General features: G+C 48.2%; 2 protein-coding genes and 1 pseudogene across 4 annotated transcripts; 2 read left to right on the forward strand and 1 right to left on the reverse strand.

The window, feature by feature from the left end:
- Positions 1-1,157: 1,157 nt before the first annotated feature.
- Positions 1,158-1,568, reverse strand: LOC136479740 (uncharacterized). Its single transcript, XM_066477508.1, has one exon. It carries the CDS (start codon positions 1,566-1,568, stop codon positions 1,158-1,160), a length of 411 nt encoding a protein of 136 aa, XP_066333605.1.
- An 8,719-nt stretch (positions 1,569-10,287) lies between these two features.
- LOC136479741 (aspartic proteinase nepenthesin-1-like) lies at positions 10,288-11,788 on the forward strand (annotated as a pseudogene).
- Positions 11,789-15,814: 4,026 nt separating this feature from the next.
- LOC136481829 (uncharacterized) lies at positions 15,815-20,035 on the forward strand. 3 transcript variants are annotated; one of them, XR_010764862.1, is made up of 5 exons: positions 15,815-16,117; positions 16,388-16,495; positions 16,852-16,984; positions 17,146-17,325; positions 18,273-18,563. XR_010764862.1 is itself a non-coding variant. In XM_066479115.1 (5 exons), the coding sequence occupies exons 2-5, from the start codon at positions 18,894-18,896 to the stop codon at positions 19,669-19,671; spliced, it is 273 nt and encodes a 90-aa protein (XP_066335212.1). In that variant the 5' UTR covers positions 17,193-17,325; positions 18,774-18,893; the 3' UTR covers positions 19,672-20,035. The 3 variants fall into 3 exon arrangements, 1 of the variants encoding a protein (XP_066335212.1); XR_010764863.1 differs by lacking the exon at positions 18,273-18,563 and adding an exon at positions 17,435-17,529; XM_066479115.1 differs by lacking the exons at positions 15,815-16,117; positions 16,388-16,495; positions 16,852-16,984; positions 18,273-18,563 and adding exons at positions 18,774-18,924; positions 19,139-19,243; positions 19,386-19,485; positions 19,635-20,035 and having other exon boundaries at positions 17,193-17,325.
- Positions 20,036-26,002: the final 5,967 nt, after the last annotated feature.

Genomic DNA, 26,002 nt, shown 5'->3' on the forward strand with positions numbered 1-26,002 from the left:
AATAGAACACCCGTGCGGTGGTCCTACATGGATGGCGGCGGATACCTCACCGGAGTTAGCCAGGAACGACGTATAAGCCTTGGTTCTCCACGAGGAAGGCACAAGGAGATCCAGTGGGCGATGGTGAACTCACCTAGACACCTTTCACGGACGGAGGTAACTCGGTGATGGCGTTGGGCACGACGGGGCAGACGGTAGCTCCCTGTGATAGTTCGGCGACGATTAGGGACCACACAAGAGCGAGGGAAAGAGGAGACAAGGGATCGGGAGGTTCGAAACCTCAGTGCAAAACATGGCTGTGGGCTCAAGATGATGGAAAGGTAGGGACCAAGGGCTTCAACGGTGGTGGGTGAGCTCTACATCGATGGCGAGATCTGAAATGAGCATGTGTGCGGCACGGAGCTAGGGCAAAGGCGGCGGCGTGTAGATGCAAAACAGGGGCACGGATAGGGCCTCGAGCTTTATAGGAGTGGTGGAGATCTCCTACATGGAGAATCCCGCACAAGCCAGGATCAGGCGGCAACGGCAATGACCGGCTCGATCACGACGCGAGGTAGGAGAAGGGGTGCCGCTGACGGCTGGACCCGTGTCATTAGCGAGGGAAGGGAAGTGAGGGAGGGGTACCGGTGGGCGCTGGGCCTGTGCTGGCTTTGACCCATGCCAGGAGAGAGGGGTGCCTACGTGGGCTTCCTCCACTGGGCCACGTGAGGAGTGAAGATAGGAGGCTAGGCCGAAGCGGCTTCTGCGTGGGGTGGACCTAGGCCGCTGTGCACGAGAAATGGTTGGCTGGGCTGCTTCGCTACTCGGGCCAGAAGGAGAGATGGATTGGGCTGCGAGGGAGAGCAGGCCACAGGACAAAAACAGAGAGAGGGAGAAGTTTTCCTTTTTCTTTTCTCTTTCTTTTGTTTCAAAGCCATTTTCAATTTCAAATTTGAATCAGTTTTGGGATTTACAAAAGTACTCAAAACAAAAATACAAATGCACCAGCATGTATGCATAAACATGTTTCTAGACTTATGATGAATTTTAATTTCAATAAAACTTATTATTTACCCTAGGTTTAAATGTACACAAAAATACATAATTAGATGAATTTAACTCTATTTGAAGAAAAGCAAATTTTAGGGTGTTACAAACCTACCCCCTTAAAACGAATCTCATCCTTGAGATTTGGAAGATGTTGCCTCAAAAAGTTGTGGATACTCCGCCTTTAGATCCTCTTCTCTTTCCCAAGTAGCCTCCTCCTCTGAGTATCGATTCCATTGAACCTTACACATCCTGATCACCTTACTCCGAGTAACTCTCTCAGGTATTTCCAAGATCTTGACTGGATACTCTTTGTATGTAAGGTCCTCTTTCACATTGAGCTCCTCCAAAGGTATTTGTTCCTCTGGCACACGCAAACACTTCTTCAGTTGTGACACATGGAATACATCATGTATCCCAGACAAGCTCTCTAGCAATTCCAACTGATAAGCCACTTCTCCTTTTCTTTCCAGAACCTTAAACGGACCAATGTAGCGAGGTGCTAACTTGCCCTTCATATTAAACCGCTTTATGCCTTTCATGGGTGACACTTTGAGATAGACATAATCTCTAGGTACAAATACCAACTCTCTTCTTCGCGTGTTAGCATAATTCTTCTACCTTGACTGTGCCACTCTTAAGTTTTGTCTAATAGTCTGCACTTGCCTTTCTGCATCCCTGAGGATCTCAGGTCCAAACACTTGACTTTCTCCTGTCTGGTTCCAGAACAATGGAGTTCTGCACTTTCTACCATATAGTGCCTCGAATGGTGCCATCTTGAGACTCTTCTGGTAACTATTGTTGTAGAAGAATTTAGAATAAGACAAACTCTTATCCCAACTTGTACCATATTGCAAAGCACAAGCTCTCAACATATCCTCTAAGATCTGATTGGTTCTCTCTGTTTGTCCATCAGTTTGTGGATGATAAGTTGAGCTAAAGTTCAACTTAGTGTCCACAGACCCATGCAATTTCTTCCAAAAGTGTGATGTAAACTGAGTACCTCTATCTGACACAATCTTCTTAGGAACTCCATGCAAACATACTATCCGTTGCAAGTATAATTCTACCAACTTTGCACCCGTATATGTAGTCTTGACCGGTATGAAGTGAGCAACCTTAGTCAACCAATCTACTATTACCCAAATTGAGTCATAACCACTCTGTGTTCGTGGTAATCCAGCAATAAAATCCATACCAACTTCTTCTCACTTCCACTCAGGTATCTTCATAGGTTCAAGCAAACCCACTGGCCTTTGATGTTCTACCTTAACTCACTGACATGTGTCACATATTGCTACATACTCGGCCACATCTCTTTTTAAACCATACCACCAGTACTTCTCCTTCAGATCTAGATATATCTCAGTACTACCTGGATGGATAGAGTATGTTGAGTCATGAGCTTCTCTTAGAATCATCTCTCGAATGGACTTTATCTCTAGCACACATATTCTCTTTTTGAACCACACTGTTCCCTGATCATCCAATCGAAAACCCGGTGCTTTGCCAATTGTGATAAGTTCTGCTATCTCCTTGATTTTCTCATCTTCCAACTGACGCTTGTGGATCTCTTGTTCAAGTGTAGGTTCCACTTCCAATTCCATCGCATTAGCAACTATTCCCAAATTAAGATGCTTGAATTCAGCACATAACTCCTTAGGTAACTATGTCACTAGAGCTGCATTAACATAGCTCCTTCGGCTCAGAGCATCAGCTACAACATTTGCCTTGTTAGGGTGATGGTGTACCTCTAGAACATAGTCCTTGATTAGCTCTAACCAACGTCGTTGCCTCAGGTTCAGCACTGACTGAGTGAAGATATACTTCAAACTCCTATGATCTGTATAGATGTCACACTTATGCCCAACAAGATAATGTCTCCAAATCTTGAATGCATGAACCACAGTTGCTAACTCCAAATCATGGGTGGGATAATTTAGTTCACGCTTCCTTAGTTGCCTTGACGCATAAGCCACTACTCGTCCTTCTTGCATAAGAACACAACCCAAACCAAGTCAAGATGCATCACAGTAGATGGAGAAACTCTTATTTAGATCTGGTAGTACCAGCACCGAAGCTGTAGTCAACCTTTTCTTCAACTCTTCAAAACTAGCTTGGTATTGCTCCGTCCATACGAACTTAACATTCTTCTCAAGTAGCGATGTCATAGGCTTGGCAATCTTAGAAAAACCTTCAATGAACCTCAGATAATATCTGGCCATTCCTAGGAAACTCCAGACTTCACTTACATCCTGAGGCGGATTCCAACTCAACACATCACTAACCTTCTTGGGATCCATAGCTACTCAACAATTAGAGATAACATGCCCAAGAAAAGAGACTTCCTTCAGCCAGAACTCGTACTTGCTTAACTTTGCATACAGTTGATGTTCTCTAAGTTTCTATAGGACTAATCTCATATGCTCTTCATGTTATGCTTCTGTTTTGGAGAAGACTAGAATATCATCAATGAAGACCACAACAATCTTGTCAAGATATTCCATAAACACCTTATTCATCATATACATGAAGTATGCAGGGGCATTAGTCAATCCAAAAGACATAACCGTGTACTCATATAATCCATACCAAGTAGTAAAGGTAGTCTTGGGAATGTCCGATGAACGAATCCTCAACTGATGATAACTAGAGCAAAGATCAATCTTGGAGAACACACAAGCACCTCATAATTGATCAAACAGATCATCAATTATAGGCAAAGTATACTTGTTCTTGATGGTTACCTCATTGAGAGAGCGATAATCCACACACATCCTCTGTGTACCATCTTTCTTATCAACAAATATAACTAGGGCTCTCCATGGTGAAGAACTAGGATGTATGAAACCTTTATCCTATAGCTCCTTTAACTGTTTCTTAAGTTCTTCTAGCTCATTGACTCCCATCTGATATGGTCTCTTGGCCATAGGTGTAGTTCTAGGCAAAAGCTCAATAATAAACTTAATATCACGATCTGGCGGCATACCTGGCAAATCATCAGGAAAAACATCTAGAAACTCATTAACAACCTTAGTCTTATCCATGGTTGCACCATTCATCTGATTAACGCTGCACACCTCTCTTGTCATTGTAGTTGCCTTGCATATAACTTCTTCTCCTAACTTGGATGTCAAGTGTACTGTACCATTCTCATATTGGATAATAGCCTTTCGTGGATTTAGCCAATCCATTCCAAGAATTACATCTATGCTTGAAGACTTCAGCACAATTAGATTTGCCAAAAACTCTACCCCCTTATTTCAACTCTTACACTGGGACACATTAGAGTAGCTTGCATATCCCCACAAGGTGAGTCAACTAACATCTGTTTCTTCATAGGACACTTTGGTATATTGTGCTCCTTAACAAAACGATGTGCAATGAAGGAATGTGAAGCTCCAGAATCAAATAAAACCGATGCAGGGCTAGAGTTGACTAGACACGTGCCAAACACAACATCTAGGGCTTCTTGTGCAGATTTTATCATCACATAATTGACTCTACCTTGCACATGGTTCCGTTGTTTGTGGTTTACATTATGGGGTTGTTGCTTGTTCGGCTTCTTCGGGCACTGACCTGCATAGTGACCGGGTTCACCACAGCGGTAGCACTTCTTGTCTGAAGAGAGAGTGTTGGGCACACTATCCTTCATTGGGGAGTTGATGAGGGGTTCCTAGGGTGGACTCTGGTTCACATACTGTTGCTCTTGCTGGTATTGAGGGAGTTGTTGAGGAGGATCAAAATCCAACTGACTAGTTGGTCCCTGGTACCTTTGCCAAAATTCTTGCGGGGGAGTGTAGTGGGGGCGTGTGTTGCTACCTACAGATTGGCTTTGAATTCTCCTTTTCTTCTCTTCCATTTCCTGACGCTTGTTCTCAATCAAAATGGCCCTATTCACCAAAGTTTGGAAGTCAGGATACACAACAGTCATCAACTGCAGTTGAAGTCCATCATTCAATCCTTTTAAGAAGCGTTTTTGTTTCTTGGCATCATTAACCACCTCTCCTGGAGCATAACATGATAGCTGAGTGAATTTGTTACGATACTCACACACTGTCATGGAGCCTTGCTTCAAGTTGAGGAACTCCTCCTCGATCTCCACCAAACCTTCTAGAACACAATAAGATCTAAAGGCAGTCTTGAAATCTTCCCAACAAATCTCATTTATATCTTTCTCAATCTAAAATGATTCCCACAAGTCTGAAGCTACTCCTTGAAGTTGACCGGAAGCATAAAGCACTTTCTAATGGTCATTACACTGAGCTATGTTAAGTTGTCGCTCCACAACTCTAAGCCAGTCATCAGCTTCTAGTGGATCGCTTGCATGAGAGAATGTCGACGGATGTCCCTTCATAAATTCACCATGCTTGTCCCTTGGTGGTGCTTGATGTGGGTTGATGCATACATTCTGAACAAAGGTCTGTAACAATTGAGTCTATATCATCATAGATTGCTCTATAGTTGGAGGATTTGGTGGCGGTGGATTAGCATTGGGGGCATTCCTTCTGGCATCACGTGAAGCACTTCTCCTAGTAGAAACCATCTGTTTGGAACATTTAGCACAATTATTGGTTGTAGTCCATGATCCAGAAGTAGTTCACATGATAAAATAATCAATCTGAAATTTTCTGGACGAGAACTACCAGTAGCAGTTCAGAAAGACAGCCATATCTCAAGTTTTAGAAATCATATGAAGATGGACCTTATATGGCTGGAAAGCTTATGAAATTCCCTACTACTTTCGTATAGACCACCTTGCCAGATTTTGAGCTTAAGTTAGTCAGAAATAGAACACAACCGAAATTGTTCAGACTCCCAGACAGTGTAGAAACTTCAACTTGTAGAGGTCGTAACTCCCAAACCACAATAGATATAAAGGTGATTCCAGTGGCATATGAAAGATACAGAAGTGTACTTTCATCCATAAAATTTTCATAACTTTTGGGCATCTACATTTGGAGATATAACCCAATGAACATTGACTGCTTAGAAAACAGCACGCGCAGAGACGAGAAAAACCAACCCAACTATCTGATCATTGGTCCTTATGTCTTATCATGTAAACTAAATGAAATTGTGAGCATACCCACAAAATCATTGCAATCATTACAAAGATCCAAATCAAGCATGAACTTCAAGACAACCATTCAAACATTAAAGGTTCACAATTCAAGCATTAGGACTCCATGACTCTACTCATGTTACTAGAGTTCTTGTTGTATCAAGGCCTCAAAACTCAACAACTTCACCTTCATTTTGCGCAAGAATGTGGCAAGTGATACCTCTAAAAGCAATTCAAATAAAGGATGGAGATAGGGACAAAAATGTATAGCAACAAGGAGGAGATGAACAGCAAAGACAAGAATATACCATAAGAGAAAATAGCAAGGTTTATAGACCAAGGATTTCATAGCAAATTCTAAACCTTAAAACGACCATTTTCTAACTAGGCTTGCGTCCTACAGTCAACCTGGCTCCGATACCACTTTGTCGCACCCAGTTTTAAGAACAAAACTAGGTACATCCCATATGTGTGTCCAGGAATTCAATTCACACATATAGTTACAAATGAAGGGGTAATATCAAAGACAATGTCTTTATTACATAGCGCATAAATATTTGTTACAAAAGACATAGTCTTACTTTACAGTATATACCATAACTATATTCTTCTGGTGAAGCCTCCAACACCACAGGAATCATCAACTGGTTGATCACAAGCCTAACACCTCTTGGAAAAACTCCACTGAAGAACCTCCATCTGGTACCCATCCAGGATTTTGCCAAAGTATTGAAATAAAACAAGCGTAAGCTACTACCGCTTAGCAAGCATAACATGAGGGGATGCAGGCTCAAAAGGCTTGACACGGATGAACTGTCGTAAGCACTTTTAGTTGGTCATATTTTATTATTAATCATTAGTTGCTAAGTTATGCTTAGGCTCCTGAATATGAATAATTAGAGATATCAGTAATTTTAATCATAACCCAAACCATCCAAGTAACTAACTATTCAGTAAGGATCCAGGCCGCTCATGTCCGTGAGCACGGCTGATATACTAGTTTTACACTCTATAGAGGTTGTACACTTTCACCATGAGTTGGGTTGCCCATATGCCTGGGTTAATTACTCCCAAAACATTTCCAATGTGAGCAGGCAGGGTACACTACGAAGCTTTTCCCCAGTCGTTCTCATAAGGAGCAGCCGCTAAGGATTCCATCTCCCAAGTGTTATGGAGTCATCTCCAAAAACAACACTAATACTCGCAGCACAGTACACACCTTGGGCATGAGGCCCATACCCAGCCTGGTATGCCCCTCTTGCCCTTCTGGTAAACTGCTACAAACTAGAAAGAGCAAGGTACTAGACTAAGACCAGAGCCATGTGGAACTCAAGGTTGTACTGTAAGTCATGGGTTGCCACTTAAAGATGAGTCCTTATGGAGAGAAACTAGACCACCATAAGAAAAGGCCCAATGATCTAGCCCCCTTGGTTCCATATTGCTAAAAAGCATCTTTTAATATCATGTTGCATATATCTTTAATTGTATTCTTTAATCAATATTAGTTGGAGCAAACTGAGCATACTACACATATGCAAAACCCATAGGTAAATCAAGGACAGAATAATCAATATCGAGGTAATTAGACTCCAAGCGATTGATTAACATATGCATATGAAGTGAGATTGCATTAAAGTGAATAGATAACAAGGCGACTCAAATTATACTTGCCTTAATTGAATTTATCGCTACTGGTCTTGATCTTCAAAGAGTTGCTTCAAATCACCCACATAAAACTCACTGTCTAATCGAGATCAAGCAGCACCACACAGGCATCCATACATACATGCATAGCAAACATATATAAACTAATTAGAACAATACACCAAACAGTATAAAAAGAAGTTAAAAAGGTTTTAAAACTATTCTACGTGATGCTTCGAACACGCAGACGTGAGAATCACTCAAATCAGAGTTAAAATGGAGATTCTACGCTTAAAACAAGAGCCAGTGGCAGTTTTGTAGTTTTTAAAATGGACCTATATGTAATTTTGATTATAAACACGAGGTCTAACCTATAAAACTACCCCTATGGATGACGGGTTCTATTTTTATAAAATACAGGGTTCAAAATGGAAGAAAAAGGACTTAATTTGAAATACTTTTGAAAGAGAGTGGACTGCGGGTTTATTCTATAAAAGGTGAGGGGCTCTTTAGCAAAATGCATCGCGTGAAGGGGTAAGTTCTAATCTAAGCCGTAGATCCATGGATGGACGGTCGAGGCAGGTTGGGGAGGTTTGGCCGGCAAGAACAGAACACCCGCGCGGTGCTCCTCCAAGGACGGTGGCGGATACCTCACCGGAGTTAGCCGAGAACGACTTATAAGCCTCGGTTCTCCACGGGGTGGTCCTCCATGGATGGCGGTGATTAGGGACCACATGAGAGCGAGGGAAAGAGGAGACAAGGGCTCGGGAGCCTCGAAACCTCAGTGCAAAACACTGCAGTGGGCTCAAGATGACGGAAAGATAGCGAGCAAGGGATTTAACAGTGGTGAGCGAGCTCTGCTTCAACGGTGAGATCTGAAATGAGCATGTGTGCGGCACGGAGCTAGGGCAAAGGCGGCGCCGTGTAGATGCGAAACAGGGGTGCGGACAGGGACTCGTGCTTTATAGGAGCGGTGGAGATCTCCTACGCGGAGAATCCTGCACAAGCCGGGATCGGGCGACAACGGCAGTGACCGGCTTGGTCACGACGCGAGGTAGGAGAAGGGGTGCCGCTAGCGGCTGGACCCGTGTCGTCAGCGTGGGAAGCAAAGTGAGGGAGGGGCGTCGGTGGGCGCTGGGCCTGAGGCAGCATCGGCCCGTGCCAGGAGAGAGGGGTGCCTGCGTGGGCTTCCTCCGCTGGGCCACGTGAGGAGCGAAGAGAGGAGGCTGGGCCAGAGCAGCTTCTACGTGGAGTGGAGCTAGGCCGCTGTGCGCGAGAAACGGCTGGCTGGGCTGCTTCTCTACTCGGGCCAGATGGAGAGATAGATTAGGCTGCGAGGGAGAGCAGGCCACAGGCCAAAAATAGAGAGAGGGGGAAGTTTTCCGTTTTCTTTTCTCTTTCTTTTGTTTCAAAGCCATTTTCAATTTGAAATTTGAATCAGTTTTGGGATTTACAAAAGTACTCAAAACAAAAATACAAATACACCAACATGTATGCATAAACATGTTTCTAGACTTATGATGAATTTTAATTTCAATAAAAATATTGTTTTCCCAAGGTTTAAATTACACAAAAATACATAATTAGATGAATTTAACTCTATTTGAAGAAAAGTAAATTTTAGGGTGTTACACGAGGCGATTCCCAAATCCTCGTTGTTAGCTTGTTATCTAATCCGTATATATTGTCTAGATTTGCTTTGTTCAACCGTTCCGGTTCCTCGCTGTAAATTTTAAACTATATGACTACGAGGTTATTCCCGTATGGGTATAATGATAATAATAAGAGTTAAATGCACCAGAGGTCCATTAACTTGTGAGGAGGTTTCGGTTAGGTCCATCAACTTTCAAAGTGGCTTTTTGGGTCCATAAACTTTGTACGTCGTATCATCTAGATCCATACCTCTCCACGTTGGCTTCTCGTGCTGACGTAGCATGATGTTGTGGCCATGCAGGCCAGCCGCAGCCTCGCGGGCGCGCGAGCAGAAGCCGGTGGACGGCGCCGCGCCACCCCACTTTGGAAGCTTGTATCTCTCCAACCAGGTCGAATTAGACTTTGGCACTTTAAGCAAAGTTGGAGATCTCGCGTAGCTCTACAACATTTGTTACTACCTCTTGTACCAAAACTAAACGGATTCGGAGTTAAGAGGGGACAAAGATTGATGTTTCCATGTATTTTTGCGGTAGTATTGCATGAATACAGAGCGCGGCCTCAGGGACGATGGCGTCTGCGGCTACGACTCTATGTAAGACCTGCTGCTGCTGGTCCTGCTCCTGCGCCACGACGACGACATGCACCTCGGCCTCGGAGAAGCAGTGCGACGACGAGGACGCGAGCGGGCCCTGTCCCTGTGCGCCACCGGACGCGCCCGTGCCCGCCCCTGCACCCGGCCGGCGGAAGCTCCACCGCCTCTTCTCCCTCACGGGAGACCGCACAGGAGGCAGCCAGCCGTGGAGTCGCCAGCCGCGGGCTCTGCTGATTTCGGCCTTGGCCGTGGCTGTGGCTGCGTTCGCCGTGCTGCTTCGGATCAGCGAGCCGCGTAGGCCACAGTCATGGCGGGCGGCGAGGTGGCCACCGTCCTCGGCGCGGAACTCGCGCTCTTGTGCGCCGCCCTGGCGTTCTCCACCTGCGCGGCAGGCCTCCGCTTGGAGCTCACCCACGTCGACGCGAAGGAGAACTGCACCACCAAGGAGCGCATGCGCCGAGCCACCGAGCACACCCACCGCCGTTTGGCATCCATGGCGGGCGGCGAGGTGAGCGCGCCCGTCCACTGGAATGAGTCACAGTACATCGCCGAGTACCTCATCGGCGACCCGCCGCAACAAGCGGCGGCCATCATTGACACCGGCAACAACCTCATCTGAAAGTAGTGCTCGACCTACCGGGCGGCCGGCTGCTTCAGCCAGAACCTCTCCTTCTACGACCCGTCCCGGTCGCGCACGACCAAGCCCGTGGTGTGCAACGACACGGCGTGCGCGCTCGGCTCCGAGACCCGGAGCGCGCGCGACAACAAGGCATGCGCCGTGCTCACCGCCTATGGCGCCGGGGTCATCGGCGGGGTGCTCGGCACCGAGGTGCTCACGTTTGGCCAGTCGGAGAACGTGAGCCTCGCCTTCGGGTGCATCACCGCGAGCAGTCTCATGCCGGGGTCCCTAGACGGCGCGTCCGGCATCATCGGGCTGGGCAGGGGTAAGCTATCGCTGTCGTCGCAGCTCGGCGACAACAGGTTCTCCTACTGCCTCACGCCTTACTTCAGCGACGTCGCAAACACGAGCCGCCTATTCGTCGGCGCGTCCGCCGGCCTAAGCAGCGGCCTGCTGGTGACGTCCGTGCCATTCCTCAAGAACCCCGACGTGGACCCGTTCGACACGTTCTACTACCTTCCCCTCACCGGGATCACGGTGGGGACAACCAAGCTCGCCGTCCCCGCGGCCGCATTCGACCTCCGGGAGGTCGCGCGCGGCGAAGTGGACCGGCACGCTCATCGACTCAGGCTCCCCGTTCACGAGCCTCGTCGACGTGGCGTACCAGGCGCTGAGAGATGAGCTCGTGCGGCAGCTGGGAGCCAGCGTCGTGCCGCCGCCGGCAGAGGCGGAAGGGCTCGACCTGTGCGTGGGCGTGGCGCACGGGGACGCCGACAAGCTGGTACCCCCGCTGGTCCTCCACTTCAGAAGTGGCAGCGGCAGCGGCGGTGGGGACGTCGTGGTGCCGCCGGAGAACTACTGGGCGCCCGTGGACGACACCACGGCGTGCTTGGTGGTGTTTAGCATGGGAGGGCCGAACAGCACGCTGCCGCTGAACGAGACGACCATCATCGACAACTACATGCAGCAGGACATGCAGCTGCTCTACGAGCTCCAGCATGGCGTGCTCTCCATCCAGCCGGCGGACTGCAGTTCCGTGTCATGGTGCCATGCCACCAGCCGGTCTTACATAGAGTCGCAGCCGCAGCCGCCGTCGTCCCTGAGGCCGCGCTCTGTATTCATGCAATACTACCGCAAAAATACAGGGAAACATCAATCTTTGTCTCCTCTTAACTCTGAATCCGTTTAGTTTTGGCACAAGAGGTAGTAACAAATGTTGTAGAGCTACGCGGGATCTCCAACTTTGCTTAAAGTGCGAAAGTCTAATTCGGCCTGGTTGGAGAGATACAAGCTTCCAAAGTGGGGTGGCGCGGCGCCGTCCACCAGCTTCTGCTCGCGCGCCCGCGGGGCTGTGGCTGGCCTGCATGGCCACGTCAGCACGAGAAGCCAACATGGAGAGGTATGAACCTAGGTGATACGGCGTACAAAGTTTATGGACCCAAAAAGCCACTTTGGAAGTTGATGGACCTAACCGGAACATCCTCACAAGTTAATGGACATTTGGTGCATTTAACTCTAATAATAAAGTAACATTGATCGGATTTTTTTAACCTCTTGTCTTCACCATGCGCTGTCCTATCCCGTAGTTGAAAATAAACAAACTAAACTTTGAAAGTGCTTTCTTGCAAATTTACTGCATCGGAAGAATTAGCTCTGACAATACCTATCAGCTATTCACTATGTCGGAAGAATTAGCCGCGGCAATACCCATCAGCTATTCGCGTAAAATGAATCATCGTTTATTCACTGAATTTATAAGTCATACTTTTTCAACCAACGAACAGTATTTTTTTTTACAGGCAAATCAGCCAAGGCACATACGGGCAGCACACAAGACACAAGGAGCGCGGCCCCTCAATTCCCGCGAGCATGCGCGCGGGCGGTGTCAGCGGTCTGACGTTGCCAGATGCATCACATCCCGGTCCATCGCATCATAGTGACGGGGCGGGGGCCTTTCCTTACGCGCGACGCGCTCTACCCTCGGCTTGATCTGGGGCATTCGTGGAAAGGGCGGTTCGACTTCATGAATCCGAACCGTCCGTCTTGAGGGCAGTTTGACACAATTTTTGTTTGTTAACTACAGAGGAGATGTTGAAGCCCTTAGGATCAAAAGAGATTTAGGGGCTATTTGGTTGTCGCCACATGCATGCCCGGCCAAATCATCAGCCAACCAAAAATTAGCGCACAAATAGGCCGCCTCGCAGATCGGCCATTCTTAAGCGGAGTGCGGCGTAAGTGCACGATCAATGAGGGTGTCAGGATCCTTCACTAGAGAATAGCAATTACAAGAGTATTTAATTTAATACAAATTGGGAAGAATAAGAGAGAATCTAAGCTGGGAATAGCAGGATAAGAGAGAAAGATAGCAAGAAAAGCAGAGGTGGTTCTCGGCCAGGGGAAGAAGATGGACTTCGTCGACTGTTCAATCCCCTTCCCGATGGTCGCTCGGTCTTTTATTGCTGTGCTCCTGTCCCATCGAAGGCAGCTTGGAAGCCCATGCAACAGCCCATCTTGGAAGCCTATCCGGTGGCCCAGTCCATGACATTCGTCCCCTCTTGAAACGCGGATTGCCCTCAAGAACTGTTATTGTACAGCCCTCCATCTCCACGAGGGCACACCTGCTGACTTGGCCGGTGCTGGCCCTTGTTTTTTTAATACGTACTATCATCGAGCCACTGACAGGCTGGGGGACTGACTGAGCTGGTGGAGGCCTGCTGATGATAAGAACGTGGTCACACAGTGGCCCTGTTGTGTCCCGGCCCCTACGTCTCGGTCTTGGTCGTCGTCGTCTTCTCTCGCCTCGCCTTGCCGGCAGAGGAGCGGCGCAGGCACCTGACCGGCCACAGATCCACCAGCCATGGGCGACGCGCAGGCTCCCGGAGGTACGTGTCATCTCTCTCTCTCTCTCTCCCTGCGCTGGAAGCCTAGAACAGTAGGCCAACGTCTTGAATCCGACATGGACGACGGCGGGCACATCTCAAGATTTTCCCGCTCCTCCGTGTCAGATCTCCTGATCTGGCCTGCCTGCAGTTCTTTGCGCTAAGCAGCTCTGACTTGTGCTACGCACAGGCTACTTCGTCGGCCGTCCGGCCAACTACGAGGAGAAACCGCAAGATGCTGCCGATGCACAGAACAGAGGGAGCACTCCTCCTGGTACTGGTAGGTGACGCAAACTTCATCGGCGATCCACGCCGATTCAGTTTGTTTCTGCTTTTCTACTTTTCCATCGCTGTTGAGTTTGTGTTTTTTCCCCGGTTTTTTGGTCCAATTCGTAATCCTCTCTTGATAAAACTATTTCGCTGGGTCTCCAGAGAACCTTGGGCAGCAGCAAGGCCAAGCGCCGTCGTCTGGTGGCCAGAAGAAAACCGGCTTCCTCGGCAACCTGTACTCCTCCTGCTTTATTATTAGCACACTAGCAAAATAGTTTCTTGGTAACTTCAGGATTCAGCTGGTTTGGTTGGTTAATCTCCTGTTACTCTGCTCTGCTTTCTTCCACCAGGTTTTCATGCTTCTCCGGCGGCCGAGTGGAGAGCTAGCTGGCTGGTCTGGCCGGCCGTGCTCGGCATTCATTCTCTCAACGATTTCGAGTACCATTTGTAATCTGTATGGACTATGGAGGGAGACACGGCGATCTGTGCCTCAAGTGCAACCTCTGTCTGATATCCGGAAAGCTGTGCTGTTCTCTTTTCCTACGATACCACTTGTTCATTACTACCACAAGTGCGATTAAATGTAACTACTATTCATTCCATATATGTTTTGAATCAGCATTATATTCCTTTGCCGTTAGTTTGCCAGCAATCCAATCAGATACTTTCAAGAGTGAAGTGGTACCGATGGAATCATAGAAAGGCCATTTGGGACGTGTCTCTGCCCTTTCTATGATTCCATCGGTACCACTTCACTCTTGTTCAGCCCTTCCATAAGTTTACAAGTTTGAATCTGCTGAAATTGCCCATTCTAACCAATATTTGTACACTTTACTAGATTATTCCTCATATCGATATTCAAGTCCGAGTGGACTAGGAATCAATCAGTCAGTTTGACACCCAATCTATAAGTACTCTTTATGCTTAGCCAAAATTGCACATTCTAATAGTTGTCCAACCTCTTTCTAGGTCCCCATATACGGTAACGTTTACTTGTGTTGTATACCCAGGAAGTGTACCTGAGCCAGCAGATGCAAGTTTATATTTGAAATCAATGGTACAGCTACAGTCTCTTGACTGCTGACAAATGACTATTGGCAGTAGGAAGTGGTAATACATTTACCGTAACGGAAGTAACTTTTGAACTCCGCGGTGTTTTTAATTTTCAGCAGTTTGTTCCAAACCGTTGTATTTAGGCATGTTTGACTGGAAACCATGGTATTTAACATGGTACGAAAATTGTGAGACTGAGCCAATTGTTGCTTGCTAAATTCAAAGTTGCCTGATCAAATTCGGAGATGTAAATTTAAATCAGGTGGGCACCAATGGACCATTCCTCAGTGTGTGCGGAACAGATCGGGACGATGCCGTCTCCTTCTTCCGTCGATCTCGGCGCCCCACTCTTGTCCTTATCGGCGTTGAGACAGAATAGAGGTTTAGGTGCCTCTCGATCTTCTTCCTATTCCAACCCTGCTGCCTACTCAGCCGCCGGATCCAATGCCCCCAGCCGTAGGTGATGAACAGAATGTTCATGAGTGTCTAGATTCGGTTAGTTGTTGCTACTTCATCTGTCCATTTTTTTTTACATTCACACAATGTTTCACATCCTCCGACCCATATGTCGTAAATGATCCGGATTCACGACGCGTGATCATACGAGATGGAGGGACTTGCCTCCGGCGATAGTAGGAGCCTGATTCCAAACGTGTGTCAAGCGATAGTAGGGAGTTCGATTCCAAAACATATTAATTAAAACAAATCAGGATCGTTAAATCACTGAGCTGCAAATGGTCTAGTTGAGTGCAGCAAAATTATTATAAGTTACGGGCACGCACGTTTGCTAGTAACAGATACAGGTAGAAGTTATTTGATTGAGCACGTGATAAAATTGCCTGGGCGGACCAAGCAGACCAAGATTAGTACCAGCGGATGCAGCCCACGCACCCCCTCGTGCGAGCGTGGAGAGAGGGGGTCCACAGTCCGCACGTCCCACCGCCCCATGAGCTCACAAAAATGTGAACACAAATGCCGGCCTTAGTTTCGGTATGGAGATGAGAGAGAGAGAGAGAGAGAGAGAGAGAGAGAGAGAGAGAGAGGGGGGTGTGGAAGCTACCGTGTGGACGCTGACGGCGAACTCGGTAGACCACCAGGAGCTAGCTGAATAATTGCCGCCTGGACAAGGCGTCGTCCCCTGCTTGTCCTACAAACTCCAGCCAGGGTGACCGGCCGGCCGTCTCCTCGGCCATCCTGGTCGTCTCCCTCCTCTCGGCTCTGCCGCGCGGCTCGTAGCCATCGGCCATCGCCCACCCGTCGGCGAGGAGTGGCGGCACCTAGCTAGCTGATCGCCTGGGGATCCGCCATGAGCAGCGGTTAGTGATCTCTCTCCATCTTCTGACGATCGAAATCAGTCTCTCTCTCTCTCTCTCTCTCTGGTCAACTCAACTGATCTTAATCATCTACTGAGATATGATCGATGTTTATTTCCACCTCTTTCACAGAGACGGAATTAGCGCTTGTTTTCTTGGTAGGGGCAATTTTGTTGCATCTTGTGAATTGTGATGAATCGCATGTACCTTCTCGGCCTGTATCCTGCGACTAATTAAGCCATACACTCGTTTTCTTCCCTTTCTGCTCTTCAGGGGACTACTACGTTGGCCACCCAGTCACGTACACGGCGCCGGGAACGAAACAAGCACTGCAGGTCGCCGCCGGTGGTGAGCAAACCCCAGTGAGCACCCAAACTCCTGGTCCGTCCATGCTTGCTTGCTAACTTAGTTTTTTTTTTATTTTGAGGAAACTGCTTGCTATGCTAACTTAGAACCTGTTTGGTACGGCTCCAAGATGCTTCGGCTCCTACACTGTTCACACACTGTAGCGTGTCAGAACCGGAGCCGGAGGAGACAGAAGTTCGAGCTTCGCTGGATTCGTGAACAGTAACCGTGCTATAGTGAGAGAAGAAAAAAAAAGACGGGGAGAGAAAAACAGCTTCGCTGCTACAGTGATACTACAGTGTTCACCGTAGGGTGTCCGTCGGAGCCGGAGCTGCTGGGACTTGCTCTGTTTGTTGTCGACTAAATTGAACCTCGTGTTCGGCTGTTCGCAGGAGCAACGCACAATTACAATTACTACGTGGGTCACCCGGTGAGCCCTGAGAAGACGCTACAACCAGCACAGCCAGAGCCAGCTCCGTCTCCGCCGCCTGCTCACAAAAAGAGACCAAACTTGCTGCCCAGATGGTAAATATTCGACTGATTCGCCATCAGAGCAACTCAATTACCTACCTACGGATACCATTCCAAACTCGCATAAACTAATTTGTAGTTTTCGACGCTACTAGTACTGAATTGATTAGTGATGGGTGATATATAATCTCTTTCTTCTCCGTCTCCGGCTGCAGCTTCCCGTGCATCTGTGGTAGTCGAGTTGCCGAGCAATAAGATTGAGAGCAGTTTCAGCCGCGGATCGATCGAAATCAACGGGAGAGAGAGAGAGAGAGGCGACAATTCAAGTAAACTGGACGGATCGGAGGAGCTTCATTCTGTACCTGAACTGCATTATTGTCCTGTGAAAGAATCTGGTATTTTTTTTCCTTGTACACTTGATAATTTTTTTGAGATTGATGCAGAAATATTGAATATTCAATGGAACTACAAATTCAAATACGCTGCTTCCTGTTTTCTTACAAGATCCATTATGTGAGTTAATCATGGACAGCCGCCGTGGTGAAATAACTACCGAATCCATGAAAAACAACTTGGCGAGGGACCGGCCTTGCTAAAATGTATTCCACCCCCCACCCCCCACCCCCCCCCCCCCCCCCCCCCCCCCCCCCCCCCCCCCCACACACACACACACACCAACATCGACTTCGTTGGTGGAAGAGGTGTCATTCTGATTTCTTTGGTTCATTAGCTTGAAAGATGAGATTTCGTATTTTAGTTTACGAAAATGCAGGTAGTTAAGGATGTGGCTGCGCTGCAAATAACCCCTACCAACCTTTCCCAATAAGAAAACCATTGCACTTAAAATTGTAACTCTCAAGAAAATTCTTCCAGTTAAAGTAATAAGCCTAGGCTATTGAAGAAAACTGGTTAAGAAAAAAAGACCAATAGTGTTGGGCATATGCAAAACACACTGTGAAAAAACAATTCAGAATCTTGCTGTGGATGCAATATTTCCTTACCACGGGCACGGAGGATGTGGCTAACAGTGATCATCGCCCGTATGGAAGCGGTTTGACTGTGCAATGATATTTTCGAAATCATACTAAAACTGTCCAAACCATGTATACGATATATCGGTATGGTTGGTTTGTCGGAGGTCAGCAATGCATGCACCCAATAACCCGCTGATATTTCGGCCGATGCAATTGACGCTGATGGCTCTGTTCGCGTGTCCTTAAACTCGTCTTAATCCACTTCTTTTTTCATTTAAAATAATATTTTTCTCTCACAAATTTCTTTAAATTCATCTAGCTTCCTTCAAATTCCTCTGAGCCAACGCCGCCGATGCCTTGTTACGTAGGCACCTGTCGCTGGGACAAGGCGTTGTGTTGTATCCATCCAAGATTCTGCTGTCCAGACCTCGTTGCCATCGCAAATTCGCAACAGCAGAGCTAGGTCCCATTTAGATCCAACAATTTTTTGGATTTTGACTATTATAGCATTTTTATTTGTATTTAACAATTAATATCTAATTATGGATTAATTATATTTAAAAGTTTCGTCTCGTAATTTCTCACCCAACTATACAATTAGTTTTTTTTTCATCTACATTTAGTACTCTATGCATATGCCGCAAGATTCGATGTGACGGGTACTGCGTAAAATTTTTTGGAATCTAAACAGGCTAGTGCAGATTCCAATTCCACGGCTAGGCTGGGGGTGTAGTTGGATAATCATTATTTTTTGAGCCAATGTAGGTTGTTTCGGATAATTGTGCCGGAGCTCAATCATTGCCAGTCTGGCGAGAGGAGCTCTCTGTCCCTCTTTGAAAAGTCCCTCTCTCTGTCTTCTTGACTTGTAGCCGTCTCGGTCGTCTCGTCTGTCCTTCCTTGTGGCATTCTTGGCCGGCTCGTCTTGCCAGTTGCTATCACCGGCGTCGGGAGAGGCTAGCTAGCGGGAAGAGGCCGCCGGCAGATCCGCCATGAGCAGCGAACAGAAGAGCGATGCTCATGGTACTCTCTCTCTCTCTCTCTCTCTCTCTCTCTCTCTCTCTCTCTCTCTCTCTCTCCCAAACTAGTCAGCTCTTCTATGATCGATGATCCTTCCGCTTCAGCGACAGATGAATAAATAACTAAATCTATTCAGTTTATTTCCCTGCCCTGTCTTCAATTCCTGCGTCGAAGATACAGAAAACTCTGTTTTCCTTAATCCTCTGTCGTCGTGCAGGAGGCTACTTCGTAGGCCATCCAACCAACCACGCCGCCGAGAAGACGGAGGAACCACCACACGCCGCCGGCGAGCAGAACCCGGTGACCGCGCAAACTCCTGGCGGTAGGTTCATGCTTTGCCGCTTCAGCTCATTCATTCATATAAAGGATCCAGACATGCACACATCGCTGTTCAGTTTTCTGGATTTGCTGTCTTCTTGCCAATTTAAAACTGGACCCATTTATGTTATCTGTCCGAATGTAAGATTACTTCGTTGGGCGTCCGGAGAGCCATCACAAGCAGCAACAAGCGGCAGTCCCGCAGCAAACCACTAAGCAGAGCACACCAAGCTTCTTGGCCAAATGGTAATCCTAATCTCTCATTAGCAGTATACACAAGGAAGGCGCCATATATCGAGTTCAAAATAACTTCACATCGACGTTCTCGTTAGTAGCAACTGCCGACTGATCAGTTGTTCTCATCTGTTTGTTTCTTCTCTGTCTCCGGCCTGCAGCTGTCCGTGCCTCGCCGGCGGTGGAGCTGCGGAATAGATCAAGAACTGCCTCTTGCTGCCCTGGTAAGGGCACCCATTGAATTATGCACAGGAGGATTGGAGTAAATTTGGGATGAGGCTCTATATATCAATGTATCTGAATTGCAACCTGTGCTATGGAAGCTGCTCTTTCTTTCTTTTTCATTGCTCCACTTTTGATCATTTATTTATACACATCCTTGTGCATCCATAACACTGCCACGTAGTGCAAATTGATCCAACCAGCTTGATTTATTTTCTTTCCCCCTCAAACGATACTTTCATTTCAAAAAGTGTAATTGTATTATTATTTACTTTGCTTGCGATTATTGTGAGCTTGTATTGATCATGAATTGCCATATCGTTTAAAAATACATGCGTCAAGTTAACTTTGAAGCTCTTTCAGGTCAGTCTTGTACATATGCTGTAGTTCAAATATCTGAATTTCATTTAACCACTTATATTTAATTAAACCATACATAAATCATAAATGGAGGGTTTTTAATATGATCAAATATATTGCTACTGCCTTCATGTAGTAAAAAAGGCGATTTCGATTCTCCGCCTACTAGCCCCAGAGCCATGGGCCACAAGACCCGTTAGGGCGAAACCCTGCTGACCTCGGCGCCGCTGCTGCAGCCGCTGGCCGCAGCCCCGGCGCCGGCTTCCCCCTCCTCCCCCTCCCGTCCCCTCCCTTCTTCCACCCCCGTCCTTCACCATCTGCGCGCTGAGGCCGGCCATGGCGACACAGCTGCGCCATCGCCATTCGGGAAGGCGCCGGCCATGACGGCCGCCCCCTCCCCGTCCCCTCCCTTCTTAAACCTCCTTCTCTTCCTTAATGGATGGTGTAAAAAGATCTTGAACGAAGACCCTAAGCGGAATCGCAGTGCGAGAAGATCCTATCTTAGATAGGTGATCGGTGAGCTGATTCTGATCTCGTACCACGTGGTGGTACTCGATACCGTAGAACTTCCCTTCGAGTTTCCTGATTTCGGCGCAATATGCGTCCATCTTCTCACTGGAGCAGGACCAGTCTTTGTTGAGCTGGTTGATGACTAGCGCGGAGTCCCCGTATACCATGAGACGTTTGACGCTGAGCTCGACGGCTATACGGAGTCCATGGAGACACGCTTCATATTCAGCGGCGTTGTTGGAGGCCGAAAAATGTATTCAGAGAATGTATCAGAGCTTATCCTTGGTCGGTGTAATGAACAGAATGCCAGCACCAGCACCGTTGATGTTGAGGGCACCGTCGAAGTACATCACCCAGTGCTCGGGGCAAGTAGCGGCGACGGGCTCTTAGATCTCGGTCCACTCAACGATGAAATCAGCGAGCACCTATCACTTGATGGTAGGCCTGCTTCTGAATTCGATGGAGTAAGTGTCGAGCTTGACATCCCACTTGATGATGTGGCCATTGGCCTCTTTGTTGCAGAGAATGTCCCCTAGAGGGAACTCGGTGACCACGGCGATCTTGTAATACTTGAAGAAGTGGCGGAGCTTGCGTGACGTGATTAGAATAGCATATAGCAGTTTCTGAACTTGAGGATAATGAGTTTTGGGCTCGTTAAGGACCTCGCTGATGAAGTAGACCGGACGTTGCACCTTATAGGCATGCCCAGCCTCCCCGTGTTTGATGATGATAGCTGTGCTAACGAGGTGAGAAGTGGCGGCGATGTAAATCAGTAGAGTTTCATCTGGTCAAGGCGCCGTCATGATTGGAGGCTTTGTTAGAAACAACTTGAGCTGCTCAAAAGCTGTATATGTCTCCTCCGACCAAGAAAAGTGCTCGGAGGCCTTGATGAGTTTAAAGAACGGTAGTCCCTTTTCACCGAGGCACGATATAAAGCGGCTTAGAGCAGCCATGCAGCCTGTAAACTTCTATATGTCTTTACGCAGGTCGTACGTTTCATGTTGGTGATGGCGGAGACCTTGTCGGGGTTGGGCTCGATGCCACGGGCGCTAATGATGTAGCCCAGGAGTATGCCGAATGGAACTCCAAAGATGCACTTTGAAGGGTTCAACTTCCATCTGTACCTTTTCAGGTTGGCGAACGTTTCTTTGAGGTCGGCGATGAGATTATCGGTAGTCTTGGACCTGACGACCACATCGTCGATGTAAGCTTTGATGTTGCGGTCTATCTATTGATCGAGGCACATCTAGATGGCCCTTTGGTAGGTCATCCTGGCGTTCTTGAGTTCGAAGGACATGGTGGTATAGCAGTATGCACCGAAAGGCGTGATGAACGACGTCTTGATCTGGTCATCTTCCTTCAGGGATATCTGATGATAGCCAGAGTAATAGTCGAGGAAGGAGAGCAGTTCACAGCCGGCGGTGGAGTCTACAACCTCGCCTATCCGAGGCAGACTAAAGGGGTCTTTAGGACAGTGTTTGTTAAGATCAGTGTAATCAACGCACATTCTCCATTCTTTATTCTTTTTTTGAACGAGAACATGGTTTGCTAACCACTTAGGATGATACACTAGTTTTATAAATCCGGCAGCTAGGAGCCGTTTTATTTCTACCCTAATAGCCTCCTTGTCTGGCGTGAATCGTCGAAGTTTCTGCTTGTTCGATTTGGCGGTCGGCGAGACATTCAAGAAGTGCTCGATCTTCTCCCGTGGTACCCCCGGCATGTCTGTAGGTTTCCAAGTAAACACATCGGCGTTGGCACGTAGGAAGGAGAGGAGCGTGCTTTCCTATTTGGGGGCGAGGTGAGCCCCAATCTTTAGGTCTTGGAGGGGTCGTCGAGGCCGAGGCCGACCTCCTTTGTTTCCTTGGACTTGGCGGAGGCGCGAGGAGGCTCTAGCAATGGGATCTCCAGGTCGTCGGCGGGCACCGTCTTGGCCAGAGCTGGCCGACCAAGTATGGTGTGGTAGGCGGTGTTGAAGTCGGCGACTTAGGGCGTGATTGGTAAGCCGAACCGGGTCGTCCTCGCACCGTTTAGTTGTCTGACCTCGTTCATGCAGCGTGTTTGGTTGCCCTCCTCGCACCTTTCGCCTGTATCCTTTTATTCATCTGCCCTCCTTCATCTCGCATGACTTCATCTTCTCAATTTTCACTTCCCTCTCCATGCAGGATGGCTTGATTCAGGGTCCCATGTGTCATACACTAAAAACTCACGTCCATGCATACAACCAAACAAGATGTTATCTCATACTGGACCAACAACAAAGACAACCAAACACGACTGAGTGCACGGTTTAAGCATGCATGTCACCATCATGGACCAGCTCTCTATCTCGACTCCCCTCACCAAAGCAACCAATCACGCCCTTAGAAGTTGATGTGTTCGATGCGGTAGTTGCTCCGTTGTTGTTGTCGTTGTCCGGCTTTTTAGCCTAGAACTCCTTAGCCAAGCCGAGGCAGTCCTTCATCTTATGCTTGGTGTTCTTATGGAGAGGGCACGGGCCGTCGATGATCTTTTTGTATTGCTCATCATAGTTGCGTTTGGCGCGTGGTTCGTCAACAGCGGCGATGATATGGTCTGGTCGGCGGCGATGATATTGACCAGACTTGGATCCTTCTTGCTGATCATGGCCACTTTCTCGATGGTGACTGCGGTCGTCGTAGAGGCGAGTTGGGCGATGAGTGCCCGCATCCTCGTTGAAGCGCACTTTGGCTTCTTTGGCGTCGGCGTATTGGTTGGTGGTTGTAATCATCTCCCCAATCCCCATGGGCGGCTTGTGGTTGAACTTGGAGCAGAGGTCATGGTGATGGAGTCCTCGAACAAAGGCGGTGATGACCTCAACTTCCGTGATGTTAGGAATAGAATTCCTCATCTCGGAAAAACGTTTGATGTAGCTATGGATGAGCTCAGATGGCTTCTGATAGATGTGGTTCAGATCATGCTTGGTGCCCGACCGAGTACACGTAGCCATGTAGTTGTCGGTGAAGACCTTCTTCAACTCTGCCTAGGATCCGATGGAGTCCAGGGCAAGGCTTGTGAACCATTTCATCACGGTTGGCATGAGCATGACGGGAAGATAGTTTGCCATGACATTGGTATCTCCTCCGACGGCGCGCATAACAGTGGCGTAAGCATGTAGCCACTGTGTGGTGTTCATCCGTCCCACGTAGGGCTCGACCCTAGTGATTTTGAAACCATGGGGCCACTGGAGAGTTCGGAGTGCCCTCGTTAATGCTGGGGGACCTTCGGGATTGTCAGCGTCATGATCTGCAGCATTGAGGGCGTTGAGCGGCTCAAGAGCTGAGTCTGGGTTACTGAACTCTTGCTCGTACTCTTGACGGTAGCGTACTTCATCTTCATGGCGACCGAAGTGCCGCTCGTCGATACGCCATCGCGTGTCTCGGAGATTGTTGAGGTGCGCTCGGACGTCCTGGTCGACCTCCTAGTTGTGTTCGCGAGGGTGTTCAATGCAGTTGCCCCTAGCTCCCCCTAGAGGGGTTGCCTGTGATCGCGGTGCTGGTCGGTGAAAAGACTTGGGCAACGATTAGATCTTGGCGCGGCTGATCGGCGAATGGAGCTTGTGGAGTATGAAGGTCTCTCATCCTGGCGGATCTCGTTGACCTAACAGTGCACCGCTTTAAGCATGGCGGCGACCTTGGCGACCTCCGGTGTCTGAGGGAGCCAGGCGAGCTCGTTGGCGGCCACGGCCAAGTTGGCACTTGTGGTTTTGTAGAAGTCGTGGCCGTCAACACGGAGAAACTTGTCGTCGAGGTTGCGTTGGAGTTGGCGTGGCCTTCCTTGCGAGTCGAGCTGAACCTCGGCCATCGCAAGGGCAGCCTCATTTGCTCGGCGCTGCGCATGATTGACGTTCCTGTTGATGCGGGCGGCGCGGTCCTCCTCGGTTTCCCCTTCCCGCGAGGGGCTATCGACGCTAACGTTGAAGATTGCACCTCCACGGAAGGGAGGTTGCTTAGTGGTGGTTTCGGCGATAGTCTCCGTAGAGCCCTAGGACTCAGAGTCTGGATTCTCCTCCTGGATGGTTTGGAGGAATGCTCTGGGGCATCGGCCGACATGTAGCATGTTGACAGCCAGTAGGAGCTGGTCGGTGAGAGGATGGACATCTCCAACCTAGTCAGTGAATTTGCCCCTTAGGGCATCTTGGTAGGTGGCGGCGACGCTGGTGAGCCTGAAGGGTAGGGCCGTAACCCCTAGAGTTTCCCGAGCAGTCTCTGATAGATCTGGATCGGAGGGTGGTCGACGCTGAACCAGAGTGGTCAGAGCCGATTCTGCGATGGAGAGGCAATCGAAGAGCTTCTAGCCAACCTGATCGATGGATGCGATCAGATCATCGTTGTTGATTTGCCTCCTCTGGTAGCAGGGAAGCAGGCGATGAGTTGTCGATGAAGGCGACCTCGGAGGCGGTTCCAAGATCAGATCTACAGTCGTAGGTGTTGGGGTGATCGGCGTAGTATTGATTTGCACCGGCTCGATGAGCTCTCCGACTCCATCAGCGTTGATGATCCATGAGATCGATTCGACCATGAAGATCTGGCTGAGCTGTGTGAGGGATGAAGAGCCTGCAAAACGTATCATCATGTTCGACATGGAAACAACGCGCACACCCCTACCTAGCGCGCCAACTGTCGATAGAATATCGTCGGCAGCCCTGCGAGGGGTATCCCACGAAAGTAGATTGATCGGCAGAGATGCGTGTAATCGAGAACAAGAAGGCAATAGAGACTCACAAGTTAGACAGGTTCAGGCCGTCAGTATGACGTAATACCCTATTGCTATGGTCTGTTGGATTGTATTGGCTATCGTATGATATTGCGTGAGTTTGGAGGGGGTCCCTGCCCACCTTATATAGTCCGGGGGGGGCAGGGTTACAAGTCGGTTAGATCTAGGAGATAACCGGAAAGTAATAACAGATTACAGGAATCATGGGATCATACGTATCCTAACAGATCTCGTAGTATCTTCAAGATATCTTCTCGGTGTCTTGTGGGAGACGCCGAGCAGCATCGTGCCCCGCAAGGCTTCATCTGGTGGGCTGGGCCACCCCTGGGGGCGCAGCCCATGTGGTCTGCCGTGGGTATCCGGGGTCGTACCCCCCACAAAGTTCAATTCTTTTGGTATATAATTTCGATAATAATTTTATGTTCTCACTATTGTAAATAAAGAACAAATGATTCTGCCGGGAATGTGGTAACAATTAATATTTCTATATAACTAAGAGTTGTATGGAGTTGGTAGTTGATTGGTCCTAGTCGTAGCACCCAAGTTGCGGGTAGTGTGGCACTTCCTAGTTGTGTGGTTTTTTTAGTCCTGTTTTCACTCAAAAACTAGTTTGACACTTGTTTTATTTTGCTTCTTCTAATATAAAATAGCGGCAAAGCTTTTAATTTGTTGTCCCTTCGAAAAAAATATTTCTATATAAATC

This window comes from Miscanthus floridulus, chromosome 9 (genome assembly GCF_019320115.1).
Source record: "Miscanthus floridulus cultivar M001 chromosome 9, ASM1932011v1, whole genome shotgun sequence".
Taxonomy (NCBI): domain Eukaryota; kingdom Viridiplantae; phylum Streptophyta; class Magnoliopsida; order Poales; family Poaceae; genus Miscanthus; species Miscanthus floridulus.